Source organism: Pantherophis guttatus, chromosome 1 (genome assembly GCF_059756535.1).
Source record: "Pantherophis guttatus breed Tessera chromosome 1, ASM5975653v1, whole genome shotgun sequence".
Classification (NCBI taxonomy): Eukaryota; Metazoa; Chordata; class Lepidosauria; order Squamata; family Colubridae; genus Pantherophis; species Pantherophis guttatus.
In genome coordinates, this window is record NC_142063.1 from 103,909,233 (window position 1) to 103,928,481 (window position 19,249).

General features: G+C 36.0%; 1 protein-coding gene across 2 annotated transcripts in view; it reads right to left on the reverse strand.

The window, feature by feature from the left end:
• Window positions 1-19,249, reverse strand: part of KCNQ1 (potassium voltage-gated channel subfamily Q member 1) — a 364,521-nt gene that overhangs the window by 252,857 nt on the left and 92,415 nt on the right. Inside the window, exons 7-13 of one of the 2 annotated variants that reach the window (XM_034416896.3) lie at window positions 13,333-13,443; window positions 11,931-12,026; window positions 10,982-11,110; window positions 8,138-8,282; window positions 6,582-6,608; window positions 5,199-5,255; window positions 3,862-3,982 (exon numbers count right to left, since the gene is read on the reverse strand). In XM_034416896.3, coding sequence (XP_034272787.1) covers window positions 3,862-3,982; window positions 5,199-5,255; window positions 6,582-6,608; window positions 8,138-8,282; window positions 10,982-11,110; window positions 11,931-12,026; window positions 13,333-13,443 — 686 coding nt within the window. The remainder of the gene's footprint in view (window positions 1-3,861; window positions 3,983-5,198; window positions 5,256-6,581; window positions 6,609-8,137; window positions 8,283-10,981; window positions 11,111-11,930; window positions 12,027-13,332; window positions 13,444-19,249) is intronic. The other variant, XM_034416897.3, reaches the window with a different exon arrangement.

The following is a 19,249-nucleotide window of genomic DNA, read 5'->3' on the forward strand; positions in this document are numbered from 1 at the left end:
CATCACGTACCAGTGTTGCAATACAAGATGCAAGTATATAAATTGCAGCTTTTATATCATGACATTGCGCCAGGGGTGGGTTCTACTTACCTTTACTACCGGTTCTCTTCGTGTGCGCGCTTTGTGCGCGATCGCCTCTTTGGTTGTGCGCTTTGCGTGCGATCGCCGCGCGCATGCTCCGTTCACTCGGACACCAAACTTGCACTTCGTGCAAGTGCGTTGCGAATCTGCCCAGCTGAGGTGCGGCAATCCGCTCTGCCACACCTCTCAGATGGGCGAAAAAACCGACATATAAAGTCGGCATAACACCAGGGTGGGCGGGAGGGCCCAGCTCCCGAAGACAGAGAACCGGTTCGGTGATGTCATATCGTCACCGCTACCGGCTGTCGCGAATCGGGCCAAACCAGGAGGAACCCACCACTGCATTATGCATATTTTATTATTTGTTCCCTGGCAGATGGCCACATTTTCATTTACACTCAACAAATTAAGACCACAGGAGATATAATCATCATCTTCTTTTAATGACCCCATAATCCCTTGTGGGATAGAGTCTGGGCAACTGAATAGAGATAGCAGAGTGTTTAATGGCCAGATGCCCTTCCTGTCGCCAATGCAGTTTTGTTCAGCAGATATATTCTCATTGTGCCTCTACCTAGGATTGAACTCACAGCCTCCTGATTATGAGGTGAGAGCTCCACCTCTAGGCCACCGCACCACTCCACCACAGGAGATATAATAGGCCAGGAAAAATGCAAATGGCAAGGAGTACTAAAGTTAGGTGTGTTTTGTGTTTCCTGAAGTTCTAGTACTTACAATATGCGACTAGACTTCAGGCATTTGTGCATTAGTGGGAAAAATTACTTGTTCTTCTTTCCTATTTAAACAAATTCATACATATTTGTATACCTAAAGAACAAATTTCCTTCTTGGGAATTTTTAGAAGAATATTTGCAAGGAGAAATAATGACTTTTAATTCTTATTTATATTGCTTGTTTTCCATACTGGAGGCTCTAGCTGCACTGAAAATGAACAATATTGGGGGGGGGGTGTATCTGGGGGATTATTTGATAGAGAATATGGGATCTCTTTTTGCTTCCCCTGATTTTACTACATGGGGGAAGTGCTAAGAAAAAATGCCTTTGCTTGCACCTTAAAATCTTTGTATGAGAGAGGAACCATGGAGTAGATAAGAGCATTCTAGCAGTGCAATCCCCCCCCCCAATTATTTCTCATATATTTTGCAGAAATATTTTAAGGGGAAAAATCACATTGCTCCTTTAGTTTACTTGCAGAGCAGCAAACATATGTATACCAACCATCTATCTCTGCAATCATTTTTCTGGCAGCTTGGAGCTTTTCTTGGTTCTCGTGCTTTGGTTAACTTCCAAGGAGAAACCTTATACGGAGCACCTCCCATAAAGTGTTAGGTGAGATGGGCAGGATAAAAAAGGGAGGGAGAGAGGGAAGAAGAATTTTCTCAGATTGGGAAGCGTGTTTTGAGTTATGGAAAGTTAAACAATAGAAAACCACAATACTACCAGTGGCTGTCTCTATCATTTCCACCAATTAATGAAGCTCAAAAATTCCACTAGGAGACATTTGAAAGAAATTTTCAAGCATCTGAAAGGAATGGAGAAAAAGAAATGGGTCTTTTGTAAGAGAAATAAACTTGGGAAAAATTGCCAGGCAGATTTGATCATGACATTACGGGAAACATCTTAGTCATTGAGCTGCTCTAAGACAACTCAGCCTAGGCTAACTATCTGTCATGTGTATCATTTCTTTTGCTCCAAAGAAAAAACAACACTTCCTCGTTGTATATCCCAATGACTTTTATACATAGAAATGTTGGGATAGAAGCGTATGGATATTTGTTTTACTTATTAATGAAATTTATGTGTAGTTTATATGAAATTTCCATGAGATAAATTTGTATCATAAGAAGTATTTTTAATTGAACAGTACAACAAAATGAAGATTCCCGCACTCTTGTAACGCAACATAGTGAATTGGGGAAATATTTTGGAGCAGAATATAATAACAGAACTTTGTCAAGTGAATTTCATAGATCTAGGTAACAATTGTTGCAACTAGCTGAGGTCAGAAATGAAATACAGACCTATTAGTATAAAAATAAGCCTCTCCTTGATACCATATTCCAAAATCAGGAAAACACACTCACAAATTGCTGCGCATTTGCACCGATAGTCTTATATTGAATCATGTCATAGATTCTTCTGCTTTCACCTTTCCAAATATGCAGCCCATATGCTTAATAAATACACCCAAGTTTGAAGCAGAGGGACTCTGGAGATCTCTTAAATCGTGACATTTTCACAAGGCCGCTGCCAGTTTATTGTTCCTTATTTTTTCAGATACCCAATGTACTCGCAGTGCCATTGACAAGCTTGAACTGCACAAGTTTATCAATCCTTTCAAACTAAGTGGAAACAGATATTTTAAACACATTCCTTAATCTGACTTATACCAGGCAAGTTTCCTAATGGTGCAGTAGGTAATCAATATTGTTGCCAGTTGATTTATATTGCCTGTCAAGGAGAAGTAATTTTATGCTTTCAGGTGAAACCTGTTTGCAGATACTCTTGACCAAGCGCATGCCTCCAATCCACACAGCAGCTCTTGTGCACGCCTTAGTGGTTATGGAATCAGTTTCTTTCCTACATGCTCATTTCCAGGCCCATGGGGCATATTAATTTATATGCAGTGCTGCAGTCCAAAATTCAACACCACATTATTCTTACCAGCTGCAGCTGGGCCTATAAAATATTATTCAGGGTGATGCACCTTTTACACAGCATGGATCAAGCTGTACAAAGCTGCATTTGATCTGACTTTGACATATGAACCAGTTCATGCAGGTTGAGCTGATGCTTGGGTTATATATCATGAGATACTTTAGAATATTTACATAAAATGTTCTATAAGAAAGCAACTTGTTAATTTTGAAATGCTAGTTTTCAGAAGTTTAGCAGGACACGAATTAGAATTAAATGAAAGAATATTCAGACCAGACCATAAAAAAGCTTTCTAGACCAAGGTCTTTAGAACCATGCTACTATATTGTTAACTCGATACCTGAAAGACTTCCATCATGTCGAATTTTTTGATCAGTAATCATTTCTGTGTATTATATTGCAAATGTGTAATCTATGCAAGGTGGGCACTTTTCTATTTGTATACAGATAGATAGATAATTAATTCATTGTAATATTTTCAGTGTCTAAGAATAGATTTATGATTTTAATAAGGTCAATCCGAAAGTGTAAGAGAGGGCAGTTTAGTCAAATGCAGCCTAGAGACTTTCATTAAAGTTGAGCAGAATATTCAATGATCACATCTAAGGCAAGTTTCTATATGTTCCCCCCTTATTCATTTATTATGATTTGTAATCAATACCATTTTTTTAATCTCCCCCAATAGATTAAAGAAATCTGTGTTCAACAAAGGACAAAAGCCTTGGCCAAAGGATTTTGAATATTACAAAACTGATGTAAGATGTCAGAAAAGACATAATTTCAGTCTGTTCCATTTAACTAGTTTGTCCTAGTGAGTCAGCAGCAATGCACTTTCAATCTTAATTACATGTCCTTCATCAGAAAGCAACACAGATTGTTTTTGTTTTGTCTAATCAAAACATTAGTTTCACTTTAAAAACAATAGCCTAAAGATAATTTGCACAAGTTGTTGGATATGCAAGGATGCAACGATAAAAATCAAGCTTGTTCCATAGGCCTACCTGGGAAATTCTATACAACCTTGTTCTACAATCATAGTTTATCATCTTCTAGCCTGCACTCTAATCAGGGGTTAACGGTATTCAGAATTCTGTCACTTACTGTGAGATGTGAGTTATTGGAGTCAGCAAAGTCTCTCCTTCCAGGTCAAGTTCATCAGCAAAGCTGTTTGTTCTAATGAATGGTCCTGTATGTGGCTCTAAAAATGGAGAGTTCCTTTTAACTGTGGAAGAAAAACAGGCAAGTAAAGGTTATCTATATCTAATCACTACAAAACATTGAAAAAGCTGTAAAATATTGAGGAATATAAAGAGAATAATTAAAAGGCAGAATCAAATATAAGTTTATAATACGAAGAAAATGGTATCCCTGCCTAGGTGCGTTCAAAGAAAAGGAGAACATGAGGGTTTTTTAATGGTTGTTTATGCTCTGGGATTATGGTATAAATGTCTGTCCTTGTAAACTATGTTTTCCCCTTTGGCGATATAGAAAGCAGATAGATATAAGAACTCTATGTATTAAACAAAAGCAAAGAAATATGATGAACCTTAAAAGATATATAATATTTTGCTTCAGCAATTGTGGATATAACCAAGCTTACCATGTGGAATTTTATGACAAAAATAAAAGCATAACACTTTATTAAGTATAAATATTACACTTAAACTAGGGGTGTTCAATAAATTATATTATTGTATGTGCCCAGTAACTTGTAATACTTTAGGTACAGACCAGAGGTGGGTTTCAGCAGGTTCTGACCAGTTCTGGAGAACTGGTAGCAAAAATTTTGAGTAGATCGGAGAACCGGTAGTAAAAATTCTGATTGACCCCACTCCCATCTATTCTCTGCCTCCCAAGTCCCAGCTGATTGGGAGGAAATGAGGATTTTGCAGTATCCTTCCCCTGGATTGGGGAGGGAATGGAGATTTTACAGTATTCTTCCCCTGCCACGCCCACCAAGCCATGCCACGCCCACCAAGCCACACCCACAGAACTGGTAGTAAAAATTTTTGAAACCCACCACTGGTATAGACACTATGTCTAGGGCTTACAAACTCCTAATCCACTGCCTTAACCACTTGCTGAAACTTTATTACTTGCTGTGACCGATTCCCAATAAACTGATGATAAACAGAGATCCTGGCAATACTGTTATAACCCACACCGTCTAGATTATTATCACAACATGATACTACTTAGGGCTTATAAGGGTTTTAATGTGGTCCTGAGCAGAGATAAGCAATCTTTTTTTCTATCAAAATATGTACTTTCTCAGAGATAATCTGTCAGAAACACATAGGTTGAAATATGCCGTGCATAGAGTAATTTTGACTGTGCAGGATGATTTCCATGCCAGGGAATCTGTACTAAATATGTCAACCTCCAGGTTCTGAATCAGGCGGGTTAAGAGAATGAAAACAAAGAGTAGCTGAGTTTACCTGGAGAAGTGGGAGATGGTTGCTCTGTAGTAAAGGATGTCCAGGAATGCTGTCGGTCTGAATAAACAGATGAAAAGGACAAGAGGGAGTGGACAGAACAGGGAAACAGAGAAGGAGAAAGTGATCTAGGGCCTCCATTACGGTATCAAAGTCACAATTAAGAAAACAAGAAAGAAGGTTTTTAAATTATCATTTCAATTAAAACAATGCTAGTAAGACACGTGCATCAACTGTGTCATTTGTGTATTATACAAGTGCCAAATAAAAATACACAATCTTGCCTAGCATATTCTAATAAACAGTGCTACAACAATTGTAACAAATATCAGGAACTGCCTTGCTCAAGGTAACCCTGTTCCTCTGTCCAGACATCAAGAGAGATACATGGATCGCAGGCCTTTGCAGTAGCTTTCATGTCTGACCCCCACTTGCATTTCATAAGGCTTTGAGAACTGCTCTGTTCAACCAGACCTTTGACCTTGGATGACTGATTGGAGAGGTGATTGTTTTTTAATGTTTGTAGCATGCTGATGTTTAGTTGCTTTGTTGTACACCACCCAGAACAGGAGTGATTGGGATGGTCTACAAATGTTAACATTCTAACATTAAAAAATTAAGAGGGGGTGGGGAAAGGCAGTGATAGCATCCAGGGCTCTTCTTACCCTGAAGAAATTTATTTCATTGAAGGAATCTGTAGGAGATAATTCTCCTTCCGCATCCAGGCCCTTATGTCTCCTTGTTGAGTTTTGGAACATATTAAGGAACTGTGTAATGGGGTGAGCTCCTGTTACTTGTCCGAGCTTCTACCAACCTAGCAGTTCGAAAGCACATAAAAAATGCAAGTAGGAAAATAGGGACCACCTTTGGTGGGAAGGTAACAGCGTTCTGTGCGCCTTTACCATTTAGTCATGCTGGTCACATGATCATGGAGATGTCTTCAAACAGCGCTGGCTCTTCGGCTTTGAAACGAAGATGAGCACCACTCCCTAGAGTCGGGAATGACTAGCACATATGTGCGAGGGGAATCTTTACCTTTACCTTTAAGGAGCTGGAAAGAGGAAATGTGACTTTTGCTTCCTTAGAAAATGTTTTTGGTGCAAGAGCACTGGATCCTTATCCACTGAATAAACATACTGAACTGACCTACCTACTTCTTACAATTATAAGAATGAGAAAGGTACTTATCATGTCATCTTAAAAATAAGCTGTTTTCCTCCTTTAATAGGTGAATTACAATAATAGGAAGATGGCAAGTGTTGCCAATTTTTCTTCCTGCACTTCATGCTAAGTTAATCAGTAGTGAGAGTGTATAGAAATTATGGCAAGCAATGTTAAGATTCAGAATTCAGCATGCAATAGGTAAAGATAGCTTCCTTAACTTACCAAAAATTTTTAACATGCCTGTTTCTCCTGTATACTTGTAAGAGTTTCAAGAGAACAGGAGACAGGGAGAAGGGAGGAAAAAAGAATAGATGTCAGAAGGAAAGGAGATTTTTGTTCCAAAACTGGAGTCAACATCTTGTCTTTTAAATGTTAGAAATCCCAATTAAAGGTTAGTATCAGTTGTGCCCAGAAAGCAATGAAAGAGAGCTTTAACATGTTTTGACTTGCATAATCTAGTCAGAAATCCAGAACTAGATGTGAATTTATAACCTGACACACATTCAAATGAACTGTTTTCTACTCCATATTTTTCAAAATTGCAATATATCTGTACGAACTTGTCAAATGTTTTTAAATAAAAGGGATACAAAATGTCCAGATATTAAAATCTAAAGCAGATGTGTATACATATATGTATGTGTGTGTGTATGTATATGTGTGTGTGTGTGTGTGTACAGTTAATATTTCGGGTTTCTTCCTGTGTAATTGTGAACATATCCCTAAAAGGGTAGAAGCGACGTTTCGACAGAATCTCATCTGCCATCATCAGGCTTATGTGAAGGGTCTTTTGCTGTAACTGCCGTTACTATTTCAAATCTGGTGCTGGTAGTCTGGGATGGCTACCAATTACACGGGAAGAAACCCGAAATATTAACTGTACACACATATATACCCGTGAAAACTTACAGACATATATATATATATATATATATATATATATATATATATATATATATATATATATATATATATATATATATATATATATATATATACACACATATATATATAGCACACCAGCACTTTAAAGATGTGATTTTAAAAGTGTTTTCTAAAGTTTTTGATTTAAAGTACTTAGTTCTAAAACTGAATAAAAAGAATTGAACTATTATTGTATGAATGTATTTTCAGAGTGGAATGGATTGCAGATGTATATTGTAATTTGTTGAATTTAAATACCTAAATGCAAATACCTGAGTGATGAGACCAGATACTATTTTAATAATATTGAGGCAGAAAATTTTAAATCAATTTTCACAAGCTAAAGCTTTTTTTTTTTTAAAGGGACCCTTGTTCAAAAAAACCTCCTAGATATAAATTATATGTTCTATTGCAGATTAATGCTGGGGTTATTAAAACCACAGATCCATAAAACCTTTCCATTTGATATCCTTAGACACAATTATATCTTTATATCATCAGACAGACAGAAAATTGTAAGTCATTGGCATAGACTGGAAGCAACTGAAAAATATATTCATATGGGTAGTGGCAACCAGTTACAAAAATGCTGAAAATGATACATGACATAACAACATTGAATTACTACATTACTTTAGACCAGTGTTTCTCAATCTTAGCAACTTTAAGATGTGTGGAGTTGAAGTCATTATTACAACTACAATATACATTTTAAGACTCAGATGCTAATAACATGGCTTGATCTGGTTTAAATTGTAACTCCTTATTTTAATGCATGCAAATTGTATTTGAGTCTTTCCAATTTAATGGTCATTTTACTTCTAGTAAACAAATAAAATAACTGAAAGTCTTACCAGAATTTTCATAGGGATCCATATGATAAATATCAGCTTTCCTATCCTCCAACACATGGTCAAATGTGATTTGTGGAACAGGTAAAATCTTATCAGGAGAGGGTGATCCGTTATCCTTTTCTGTTTTGGTTTTCTTCTTTTTTACCTAACAAAAACAAGCATTGAAATATTCTTTTAAAAAACAAACCCCAATCCTTTAATTCATCACTATAGGATAATTTAAAATTAGAAAAAAACTAGAGAAATTACTATGTATGCAAATATTGTTGGGGGCTGGCAATATTCTACCGCATAACTCCCAACGACCGGTAAGATCCCACAGAGTTGGTCTCCTCTGGGTCCCGTCAGCTAAACAATGCCGGCTGGCGGGCCCGCAGGGGAGGCCCTTTTCTGTGGCTGCCCCAGCTCTCTGGAACCAGTTACCTCCTGAGGTCCAGACCATCCCCACCCTATTGGCCTTCCGACAAACGGTGAAGACCTGGCTTTTCCGGCTGACCTGGGGCCGTTGATCTTGCTCTTGCGATCCGGCAAGATCCGGCCATAAATGGTGTGAATGAGTTTTAATGTTTTTAATGTTTTTAATTTTTGAATGTTTTCTATAATGATTTTAAATGCATTGTGAGCCACCCTGAGTCTTTGGAGAGGGGTGGCATACAAAATGAATGAATGAATGAATGAATGAATGAATGAATGAATGAATGAATGAATGAATAAATAAATATACTGACTCTGTAAACCGCTTACAGAGGGCTGTAAAGCACTGTGAAGCGGTATATAAGTCTAAGTGCTATTGCTATTATACAATTTAACTTCCATTTTCTTTAATCTAGTGAGATGATTCCAATCAGTAAATAAAGAGCAAAATGTTCTAACCATTATAATTCAAAAGGCACACGTTTCTGCTTTACAACTGGCATTTATTATCATGGATCTTCACTACAATTATTCAGAAAACTGGAAGCTTTTTACATCACATGATCACAGTCATTAATAAAGTCTAAATGAGGTGATGACTTGACTCACTATTCCTTCCTTCCTTCCATCCATCCATCCATCCATCCATCCATCCATCCATCCATCCATCCATTACTATAACAAAATTAAATTGTTTCAGATGTCCTTAATGAGGAATTACTTGTTTACCCAGCTCAATATTATTTCCTGAGAATGGCACTGAACTCCTGGATAACTGATGGAAGTTTCAGGAGTTCTACTGTGGAATCATCGATAATCATCTATTGAAGCACATGAAGTGCAGTGTGCAGAGGGCTGATGAGCCCTTAGGTCCCTTCCGTCTATGATTCTATGATTCTCTGAAGGTAACCTACACAGTTTCATAAACATTACCAAAGACCCACAGTGTTTTACAGTTTGGTTCTTTGGTTCCTAGTAGCTATTTTTATTTATTTTGAAGTGCTGTCTTTAAACCATCTCAGAGTATTTAGATGCCCAATGCCTCTATCCTGTTTTCATTCTGGAAACATTTTTTTTTAAAAAAGACGAATATAACAAATTTATCTACATCTTTTTTCAATGGTGAAATCCAAATTTTTTGACTACCGGTTCTGTGGGCGTGGCTTGGTGGGTGTGGTGTGGCTTGATGGGCGTGGCTTGGTGGGCGTGGCAGAAGGATATTGCAAAATCTCCATTCCAACCCCACTCCAGGGGAAGGATACTGCAAAATCCCCATTCCCACCCCACTCTGGGGCCAGCCAGAGGTGGTATTTGCCAGTTCTCTGAACTACTCAAAATTTCCTCTACCAGTTCTCCAGAACCTGCTGGATTTCACCCCTGATCTTTTTCCCCTAAAAAATTCTAAATGGGAAATATCAATACTAAATTAGAGCTAAAATCACACATAAAAATAAACAAAACAGAATTACCTTATTTGAACAGTTTTTTGGAGGGAAAAATCCACAATTCCTCTCTACCTACTTAATTAGAATTCTTTGCCAAGGCAGGAAGCTTTAAAAAGATATTATTTTCCCCTATCCTTGCCCAAAGTGTGGGGTGGAAGAGACTTCATAAATCATGTAAAAGGTCTCCTAAGTCTGTTGGGACTATGTAATTGTAACTGTAACTGTTAACTATGCATATAGTTAAAAAGTTACCAGATCTATTGCTTTGCATTGCCAGAAATGCAAAGCTTCTAGAAAGAGCCCAAATGAAACGAAATTTCTTCATATGTCTCTGTATTCCTGTGATGTATATTCTACTGAATATATTTCAAGATGCTGGCTCAATTACAAATGTATTTATGTGGTATTCAGATGTAGATTATACTGTACCTCCATTTACTGGACTCAGGGCACTTCCATGAAGGAATAAACAGCAAAATATTTCAGGAGGAATATTGTATCCCCTTGAGCCATATTCCAAAACATTGTAAAATAACAGTTTGCCATTTGTTACCGTTTTTAAATTCCTCACAGTTTCACTAACTGCATATGCTTGATGCAGATTCTCCTGAAGAAAATCTGAAGAAAATTTGAAGGATAAAATTGTCCCCACCCTCAGTTCTGCTTGTCACTGAAACAACAGAAGTTTTTATGCATTTTGAAGCACTGAACAGAGATGGAAGCCACAAAACTCTCCACAATTTTATAAAAGTGTCATGTCAGGTAGGCAGGCTGACCAGTCTCTCATGTTCCAGAATGTAATGCTACATGAAAAATAACATCTTCTGCATGGATGCTTTATTTTGGAGAGAGACTGGTCAAAATATTGAACAAGGCTATGTACCAATACGCCTATTTGATGGGAAAGAACTTCATTTCCATCCAGCTTTAAATATTAAGTTATTCAATAAAAAATGTCAAATGAAAACAAAAAGGTATTCATTACCGACACCATCGCTATTTTCTTTGGCTTGGGACTAGGAGACAACAGATGATAACTTCTGGATGGCTTTTTAATATATATTTTCCACGTAGAAGAATCTGGGTTTTCTGATGCATAGCACCTCCAGGCTGTCTAAAATATGTTTTAGAAACACACAAAGGATGAAGTTAGCAAGAAAACAGATATGCATCTCTCAGATATTACTCTAGGTTGCATGGATATACATTTTTATATCTCTAAAGAATACCCTAAACCAGGAATTATAGAAATTTCAAAACAGAGGCAGAAGAGTGGAGGGATAAAAGAAAAAATATGCGCCACTTATGAAGCAATGAGTTACTGAGCATACTTTATATTTAGTTATTGAACAGGTCCAAATAAAAAATGCAATTATGACTCAAAGCCTCACATTCAGTGGTGAAATCCTACCGGTTCGCACCAGTTTGGGTGAACTGGTTGTGATAAAAGCTACCAGTTCAGCGAACTGGTAGTAAAAAAAAAAGCTACCAGCTAGTGCGAACCGGTATTTCTGATGATCAGCTGTGCCGTATGATTTAAAATCGCTAGAAAGCAGGAAATCCTACTTTCTAGTGAATCTAAATTGCGTGGCACAGCTGTTTTCCCCTTGCTGTTCTACTTACCTTCCCAAGTCTCATTTTTCTGTGCACAGCGCGCGTATGGCGCATACTGTGTATGTGCATGCACGCAATGTGTGTTTGATGCACCAAACCGGTGACAAACCGGGGAAGATTTCACCACTGCTCACATTGCTTCCTTCTGCAGTAGCTGCAAATGAAAACTGGATGAAGACTGAAAAATCATCAGCCCAGTTTCATTACTTTAAAAATAAAATAATAATCTTTCTGAGCAACGTTTGACATAATAACACCAAATCTACCCTTTTAATAGTTGTAATACATATAAGAAAGCTAGTGTTTAAGCATGAAGGCACCTGAATAAGAGAAGCAGCTGCTGGAATTTGTCGGTTGAAATGCTTTTGCCTTTGTTTCTGTTGTACCTTCAGAGCAAAACCAGAACCAAGGATTCCCTGAGGAACAGAGGAAATTAGTAGAATAAACCAATCAATCAGTTACATAAATGCCATTTCAAATATAAGGTTTGTGGTAAATTTAGCTACCATGGAATTTGGAGCAAAGGTTGAGATTTTAATGAATTTGGGCATGTTTATTGACAGCTGCATCATTCCTGAAATATCCAATTAGCTCCATTTGAGGTGGAATATTTCCAGTATTTTATACTCTCTAGCATTTGCACATTTAAGAATTGCACCGTTGCAAACTCATTGCACAATGTTGCAAACTCATAGCATAAAAAGTGGGTCTTATTCTTGCTGATCGTAATATATTTTACATATATGAATATTAACATATATTTAAATAAATAAATCCATGACATTCTGGGATTGGTAACAAAATGAATACATAAATGTCAGGATCATTTGAATTGGTTTTGGCAGTGCTTTGAATTATTATTTCTGCAAAATGGCAACAAAACAGTGCAATTGTTGTTGTTGCTGCTGCTAATATATTTCCTTGATCACCCTCAACTTCTCAGCTGTTTAAGTTTCCTTTTTGAACAAATTCCACTCAGGAAGCCCACTCAGAAAACCCTCCTCTCAGGAATTAAATAAAGTGACATAAGCAGGGAGGCAGCAGGTCACTATATATTGAATACGTCAAGGAATTTTAAACCTATTTCTTGTGATTAATTGTGCAAGAGCCTTACATATTAAATGTTTTTCCTCCTTAAGAATTATCAAAAGCGTATGTTGCCCTCAAATTAAATGAAGATGGTAGAAAACAACTGCAGAGTCTATCTATCTCTACTCTATATTACCGTAAGTGTGTGTTTGTATGTAAACATGTATATGACAGCAATGGAACGCAAGATCGCAGGGAAATTACAGCATACTTAAATAAAGATCTAGGTATATCTTACCAAATGCTCAGAAAAGTTTGAAGCGATAATGTTTTACTGTTTACATATTTTATTGATATAATGTTTATTATTGCTTTTAAGTTTCCTGTTTTTGATTTTTTTTTTCTTCCTCTCTTTAACTCATGTAAGCTGTCCAGAGTCATTCTGGAGTTGGGTGACAACCTAAATCTAAATCAATACTATTCCTTATTTTGTTTTTACAATTAATATTTTAGTTTTTGCCCTTATGGCAGTCAACATAACAAATTTTCACCTCTTATAAGCTGTATTGAGTTCAGTGCAATGTAAAAGAAGTAGATAAAATTAATGTGCAGTTAATATTACATTACATAGGGGCTAATAAAAATCAATCCTAATATATGTATGTACAACTAAAAAAAGTTTGGACAACTTACTGCAGGCAAGGCAAAAAATGATATTGCAAATACAGAAAAGCAAGATGCAATAGTTTTTCCTATCCACGTTTGAGGCACCTTGTCTCCATAACCGATGGTTGTAACAGTCACCTGAAATCAAGAAATAAATATGATTACCATGCGGTCATCTAGCTTTATTAATATTTCAAGTTATTTCTGAAGTATATTTATGTACCATGTTTCCCCAAAAATAAGACCCTGTCTTATATTTTTTTGAACCCAAAATAAGCGCTTGGCCTTATTTTCGGGGAGGTCTTATTATTTTGGAGCGCATGGAGCAAGATGGGGTTCCTCTTGCCGTCTTACCTGATTTCCAGCTCTGCGTTTAAATATTTTTGGGGAGGGCTTATTTTCGGGAGTGATGTGCTCAACAGCCCAATTGGGCTTATTATCAGGGGATGTCTTATTTTTGGGGAAACAGGGTATTATAAATTATATGTATTATAAAAACTAGAAAAGTTTTTTATTCATAAGAAATTAAAAGTATTTTATAGTTTAATTTATAGTACTGCAATGGTACTTTTTTTCTTCAGAAAAATGTCTTTTAGGGTATTCCTAGCAAGTTAACTAATAAGCTTAGAAAACTGTCTGAATTTCAGAACAGCATCTGTCCTGCTTCTCCAGTCATTTTGCTTCTTAGAGCCCTTCTGCACTATAGTGCTGGATTCTAGGAATTAAGTGACTGAAATTGTCAGTTTTAACTCATTAAAAACAAAAATATAATTTCATAAAAATACTTCACTTTAATTTAACTTTTAAATTATTTTTTTAATCTTTTAAACTAATTTCACAAAAATATCCTCACTTTATTATTTTTATAAATAACTCAAGGTGGCACACATACCAATTATTTCTTCTCCTATAATAATAATAATCCTGTGAGGTAGGTTGGGCTGAGAGAGAATATGACTGGCCCAACGTCACCCAGATGGCCAAAAGTGTGATTAGAACTCTGAAGAGGTCTTCCTGCCACAGATGACAGGTAGGTAATCAGGTAGAATCTAGATGTTTGCCTACAGAGCATGGAAACTAGAAATCACTACTTGCATCAATTCAAATCAGAAAACATGCAGCAGAAAAAGAGAAAGTAGAAGTTGCCTTCCTGGTGGGCTGGTGGTGGTGAGAAGATGATGTCATGTATTGTGCCTTCAAGCAATGCTAAATGGCTAGTACACATACTGGAGGAGATTAGACATGACAATCAACTTCCATTAGTCTTTTAAAATCCTTCTTTCAAAGTTCATAATTTAGTCACTTATCTGAAATAGTATAGTTTCTCCTGTTTGAGCAGGGAACTGGACTAGAAGACTTCCAAGGTCCTTTCCTTTCCTTTCCTTTCCTTTCCTTTCCTTTCCTTTCCTTTCCTTTCCTTTCCTTTCCTTTCCTTTCCTTTCCTATCCTATCCTATCCTATCCTATCCTCTATTCTATTCTATGCTATTCTATGCAATGCTATGCAATGCTATGCTATGCTATGCTATGCTATGCTATGCCATGCCATGCCATTCTATTCTATTCTATTCTATTCTATTCTATTCTATTCTATTCTATTCTATTCTATTCTATTCTATTCTATTCTATTCTATTCTATTCTATTCTAATGAATCTATCATGCACAGCTCCATGTATATAACTAGCTTTTAGTGTTTCATATTCAAGGAAGTTTGGAAAGTTGAACTGTCACTTTCTATAATAGAATTCAGAACATGTCTTCCAGTACAATGAAAACCTCCATACAATCATATCTCAACATCATAATAATGTGGTTTTAATAATATGTGAACAAGCCTACCTACTTCCTGGGCTTATGCATTCCATCCTTTCATTCTATGTGATCCATAGAAGGTATCTGGAAGCTATTATTTCCTCAGGTTTAAAACAGATCATCTTCAAATTGTGGTTTGGTTTTATAAAAAGTAACTGCAATTCACAAATCTGATGGTCTGGGTCACCATGGTTAACAAAAAGCAGAAGGAAACATACCAGAATGATTCCTCCTAGATGGGCAGAAGCGGGGAGAATGGAAATCTGCAAACTAAGTAGGTATGCACAGGACTGTTTAATAGCTAAACAAAGCCAATACCCCTCTCCTTAAAAATTCATTATTAGTTTTCAATATTTATGGGCTACCACAATATAAAACTCTAGATATTCACCAGACATAAATACTTGTAGTTATAATTATACTTATCATGATACTAACAGAGTTCACATTTCCAGACCTTATCATGATTTTTCCTCATGTAGTGTTCTACATTCATATTTCATTCTCATTTTTATCTTTTTTCTGCATTAGCACTATAAATTTATGATAAGGCATTTATTTATTATTATGCTACCAAGTAGCATAAAAATCCAGGGAGACAGATTAATGTCCTCTTAAGATGCAGTCAGCATAAAGGAGCAAGAGGTTTTTCAGCCAAATGGCCACATAAAAACTAATTTCTTGAATCCTATCCCAGTCCTCTTAACATTTCCCTAAAATAGCTCGACATTCCATCTCAATAAACTCTTTTAGATTTCCAGGCCAAGTGTAGTAACCAAAAATAAGTAACCCAACTAATCAAAGTTGGGTGCTGGTATCTAATTTGTACATTAAAATGTTTAGACAGCTGTTATGTCAGTTATTTGTATATCCCCACAACCTCATGCATCTGTGGGGTAAGAAAGAAACCTATCATTACACTGTTACGTATGGGAGAACCTTAATTTAGGAGAAAGAAAAGTGCATAGGAAATGAAATTACAAAAGAGCTCATGTTAACATGCTGTAAATTCAAAGCATTAATTGAAGCCTTCATGACTTGGAAAACTTTACAGTGCATGAAGTCTCAGGGCATCCTGCCCAATGTCTACTCTTCTCTATAGAAAAAAAACTGTGCCAGTCCAATCCAATCATTTTGGGTTTATTTTACTGTATAGAAAGATCTGTATACAAAGGAATTCCAGTCCAGGTGAAAAATGTTGTAGGGGAGATTTTTATAATAACAGGAAAAGTAGGCAAACAAGCCAGGGACAGAACTATCACTGGTGTAAGAGGTGTAAATCAATTTAATGACTGAAATAGTTCTTTAAATTCATTCAAATATTTATTTGCAATACTGGGATGTTTATGATAGGACATAACAAATTTTGTGAGAAAATATTTTCAACATGTTCATTTGAACATGTACTGAAATATTGTTTAATTATGTACTTCCATGAAAATATTTTTAACACTGCATATTAAAGTAGAAAAGGGACAGAACAACTTACAAATAAAGTTCCCCTTATCTTTTATTCGTACATCAATCATCTTGTGATGAAAATGAGTAATTTAGAGGATTATGTATGCCCCCAAATTAGCTAATGGGCATTTTGCAGCCTTATTATATGCAGATGATATAGTGACAATATCAACTGGACTAAAATGAACTCTGAGGACTCTAGATGCTTACTATTGTGAGAAAGAACTTGAGATCAACTGTAACAAAAACAAAATTTTAATTTCTGCAAAGTGACGTAGTGACCATGCCTATTGGTTATAGAGCTAGACAAAAATATAGTTCTTTAAACATTTGGGCATAGTCTTTCATCACTTTATACGAAATGTATTATAATGATAGTTATACTATTTTCTACTTCCCCAGAATGGTACAGCGTAGACCAACAGCATTAAAGCTTTATTTGGCTACAGCATGCATATAGCTTCTGTTCGATGTTCAGTTGGGACCATCCTCTGGAAAGGATTCAGTCCAAATTTTTAAGGACTATATTTCAAATGTGTGACTAATGTGGTGCAAGGAAGGGAGACAGGTTTAAAGATGGGCACACTATTTGTAATTCTACCCATGGGTTAAATTTACTATATTTTTCAGAATGTCTGCAAATTATTGTTATTGTTATTGTAGACAATTATAGTTTAACATGGAAAAGAATATTCCTTCAAAAATTGCAACACTATGGAGTTTCCAGAGAGGTCATTCTGATTATGGGTACTAACTGCACTTATGTAACATGCTAGAAAGTTGGAAGCCAAACTGGATTGATCCGCACTACCCAGAAAGTGTCCCCCCACCACTTTTAAGGCCAGCCAAAATTAAGTAACTGTCTCTAAATTTCAAAAAGCACCAACATTAGCACATTTTAATGTTTTCCTGAAGCTGTTCTCAACAGCAAATACAAAACAACCAACAAACACTAGTTAAGATCATCTCTTGCAGAGAAGAATTTATCATATCCATACCTCACATTCTTTTATAGTGCTTACTCCATAAAGATGAAGGGCCTGCTTTATAACTCAAATCCTGGGCAAAATATGCAGAATTTATGTAGAATTAGTTTAACAGACCAGTCCAATGTCATTTCCTTGAACATAATTAAATCTTGGTATAATTGTTGCTGTGACTGCCTCAACGACTTAGGTATAATTTTATGTTGTCTTATTTTAGTCAAAACAAAAACTGTTATTTAATTACAGTATTTGACTACATATAGAATTCTGGTCTGTGACTGCAATAAAAAAATATGTTGTTGATGATTATTCTTATATCAAATGAAAGTTACCTCTGGTTCAGTCTTTTATTTCTAACACTGACCAGTTGCATGCCAGTTTGACCATTTCTGAGAAAAAGTTTTATTAAAGTATTTGAGGGATGGATTCTTTCAAAACAGAAAAAAAAATCAGCCATTTTGTTTTCAATTAAAAACTTCAATAAATGGAGCCATTACAATACAAAACTATCTGTTTGTTATCTGTCAAGTAGGTCCAATATATATCTGCAATCAAGTTTTCTTTACAAAACAGAAGAGGTTTATATGTAAGAAGTTATTTATTCTCTTTACACATGTCTATGCTATTTCAGAACTGGAATTGTAACATACTAAAAGAGGAGGCAATGTTTGAATAGCTTTGTTTGATCAGCTGGATAGTTTTACAGCACTATTATGTACAGAACACTGTTTCTGCTCTCCCAGCAAGCTTAGAGCCAAGCATCTGGCAATGCTGAAACTTTGATGATATCATTGCCTTGCAAAAGCTGGTTAGAGTTGAAAGTTACAAGAACACAAATCACAAAGAACAATGACAGCCCAAACAAAGCCTGACAAGAGAGAGGAGTGATCTGTAAACAAAAGAATTATGTTGTTTAATTAATATCTTATGCTCTTGTTGATAGATGATCACTGCTATTCAGGTATCTTCTTAAGCTGGGATAACTAGAGATGTGGTTTATTAAATATTAACCAATTCACCAAAATCAGAGGTAATCTGGTAGCAGTTTTTCCAGCTAACACATTTTATTAAAAGGCATAAGCTTTCCTGAGCTGCACAGAGTGACTTGACTGATATAGGATTTTAATTGGGAGGAGATGGGTAGGACACAGAAAGGGTGGAGAAGGCAGGTTAATGATGCAAGTTGCATGAGGCAGATTACAAATGCTTTATCAATTAACAATTGTAATGTGTTAAAAACTCTTGCAATTGCTGGCCTTTTTGAGATAGCCTGAAACCTTTTTTGACATATGTAAAATCTTTTAACAATATCTCATTGTAAAATGACTTATGGTCCACAGTATATCTGACTGCCTTTTGTATACTGTAAGACTTTTGACTGTTTTTGTAACAATTTTGGAATTTGGCTTAAATGTGAGTTGTGGTCAATGGAAATTTCTGCACAGACTACAACTTTTGTGGGGCAAGAAAATGTAAACAAAATTCGGAGACTACATAATGGATTCTGCAATTATTCTAGGGCAGCTGAAATGCTATATAATACACTAAAAATACATGTTAGTAATTACTCTTTATAATACTAATTATAAATCTTGTCCTTTTAAACATAAGCACTTTCAGGTCCTTAATATTTAAAGAGAAGGAATGAAGCATAATTTTTTGGCGAGATTTTGCTCAATTGGAGG